The following is a 1855-nucleotide window of genomic DNA, read 5'->3' on the forward strand; positions in this document are numbered from 1 at the left end:
GGTATTGGCTACCCCGGCATATAGTAAGGACCGTGCCATGGTGGTGACCAGTTGTTGAATTCTTCCCAGCTATACTCATATCCCAGACCGAAAGTGGTGCCATGTTTCTTGAGTTTTATGGGCTTAGTGATTCCTTTGAGGTTCTTGCCGAGCCCCTTTCCAGGTTCGTACCCACTCTAATTCAGTATACTCTCAATCTTGTTATCCCACCATTTGTCTTTGTCCACAGCATTTACCCATTCAATGTGATGGTAAGCCTCTCCACCTAGTTTTTTTCTTTCTTCGATTCACGGAATGGTCTGGCAACTGTATATAGGGTTGTTATCGTCGCCGTGAATGATCACCTCTTGATGATTCCATTCGAATTTTACTACTTGATGTAGTGTCGATGCTACGTCCCCAGCGGTATGGTTCCATGGTCGTCCCAATAGTAGATTGTAAGATGCTGGCACATCTATCACCTGGAAATCAACATCGAACCAGGTTGGTCCCATTTGCAAACATAGACTGATCTCCCACCTCTGGGAGCCGTCGAAGGCTTTCATATTGATTGCTTCGTCCTTTATCTCATGCAATCCTTTACCCAATTTCTGGACTGTTACTAGTGGACAAATGCTGAGACCGGAACCTCCATCGATTAGGATTCTGGTGATAAAATAGTCCTTGCATTGCACGGTGATGTGCAGTGCTTTGTTGTGCCCCAAACCTTCAGGTGGTAGCTCGTCCTCATGAAATGTGATCTTATGACTTTCCAATACCTGTCCTACCATGTTAGGTATTTCTCTACCAGCGATGTTGCTTGGCACGTATGCCTCACTTAGTACCCTTAACAGAGCATTCTTGTGTGCCTTGGAATTTTGTAACAAAGCAAGAATGGAGATTTGCACCGGTGTTTTGTTCAACTGGTCGATGACCGAGTACTCCTTGGCCTGTATCTTTCTCCAAAGGTCTTCTGGACCTGTCTCAATAATGGGTGACCGATTGGAGGCATGCTTGCTCGATTCAGTTAGATGTTCCGGGGTATAAACTCTACCAGTTCTTGTCATACCCTGTGCTGCAATAGTCTCTTCGAACCTAACATTGACTTTCCTCCTTACCTCGGCTGTATAATCCTAGGGTACAACCTTTGTATGGAATGGGGTCATGATCGACATTCCCACTGGGATCGGCGTAGCTATCCTCACTCCGAACGGAGCATGTACCTTGGGTGGTAAAATAGCAACTTCAAATGGTGTGGGTGCATTTGCTGGAGTCACGAATTTGACCTCAATTGGCATTGGAATTTTTGCAGATAATGTTGCTTCAAACTCAAGTGGCACAAACATATTTACCTCAGCGTCCCCGGATGGTTGAATCTGGACTATGACGGGATTAAGAGTAACTATCGGCTTCTTTGGGTCATCACCCTCTGTGATTAACCCGATTGATCCCTCAAGATCCCAATCATCCTCTATTTCGATCATGTGGATACCTCCACCCTTATTGTCTGGCAGAGGGTTATTGCGAACATTTGGAGTAGGTTCCTTTGCCACAATAATCTTGTTATCAATTAAAGTCCGGATCTTGTCTTTAAGAGAATGACATTCGTCGATGGTGTTTCCCTTCATGTCGGAATGGTATGCACAGGATATGTTTGGGTTAACCCAGTGAGAAGGGTTCTCAGGAGTTGCAGCAGGGATGGGGGTAACATAACCAGCAGCTTTGAGTCTCCCGTACAACTGGTCAATAGGTTCAGCAATGGTTGTATATTGTTTCGGAGGTCTGCGGTCGAAATTTGGTCAAGGTCTAGGGAATTTTTGGTATGCAGGAGGTGATTAACAGTGGGTTGGTTAAGCGTTGTAGGTTTGGTAGACAT

The 1855-nt window shown here is 45.3% G+C and overlaps 1 protein-coding gene across 1 annotated transcript; it reads right to left on the reverse strand.

The window, feature by feature from the left end:
- Positions 1-287: 287 nt before the first annotated feature.
- LOC138884963 (uncharacterized) lies at positions 288-1607 on the reverse strand. Its single transcript, XM_070165841.1, has 2 exons — positions 1203-1607; positions 288-1112 (listed from the first exon to the last, which is right to left on the reverse strand). The coding sequence occupies exons 1-2, from the start codon at positions 1605-1607 to the stop codon at positions 288-290; spliced, it is 1230 nt and encodes a 409-aa protein (XP_070021942.1).
- Between the last annotated feature and the right edge of the window lie 248 nt (positions 1608-1855).

Source organism: Nicotiana sylvestris, chromosome 2 (genome assembly GCF_000393655.2).
Source record: "Nicotiana sylvestris chromosome 2, ASM39365v2, whole genome shotgun sequence".
NCBI lineage: Eukaryota > Viridiplantae > Streptophyta > Magnoliopsida > Solanales > Solanaceae > Nicotiana > Nicotiana sylvestris.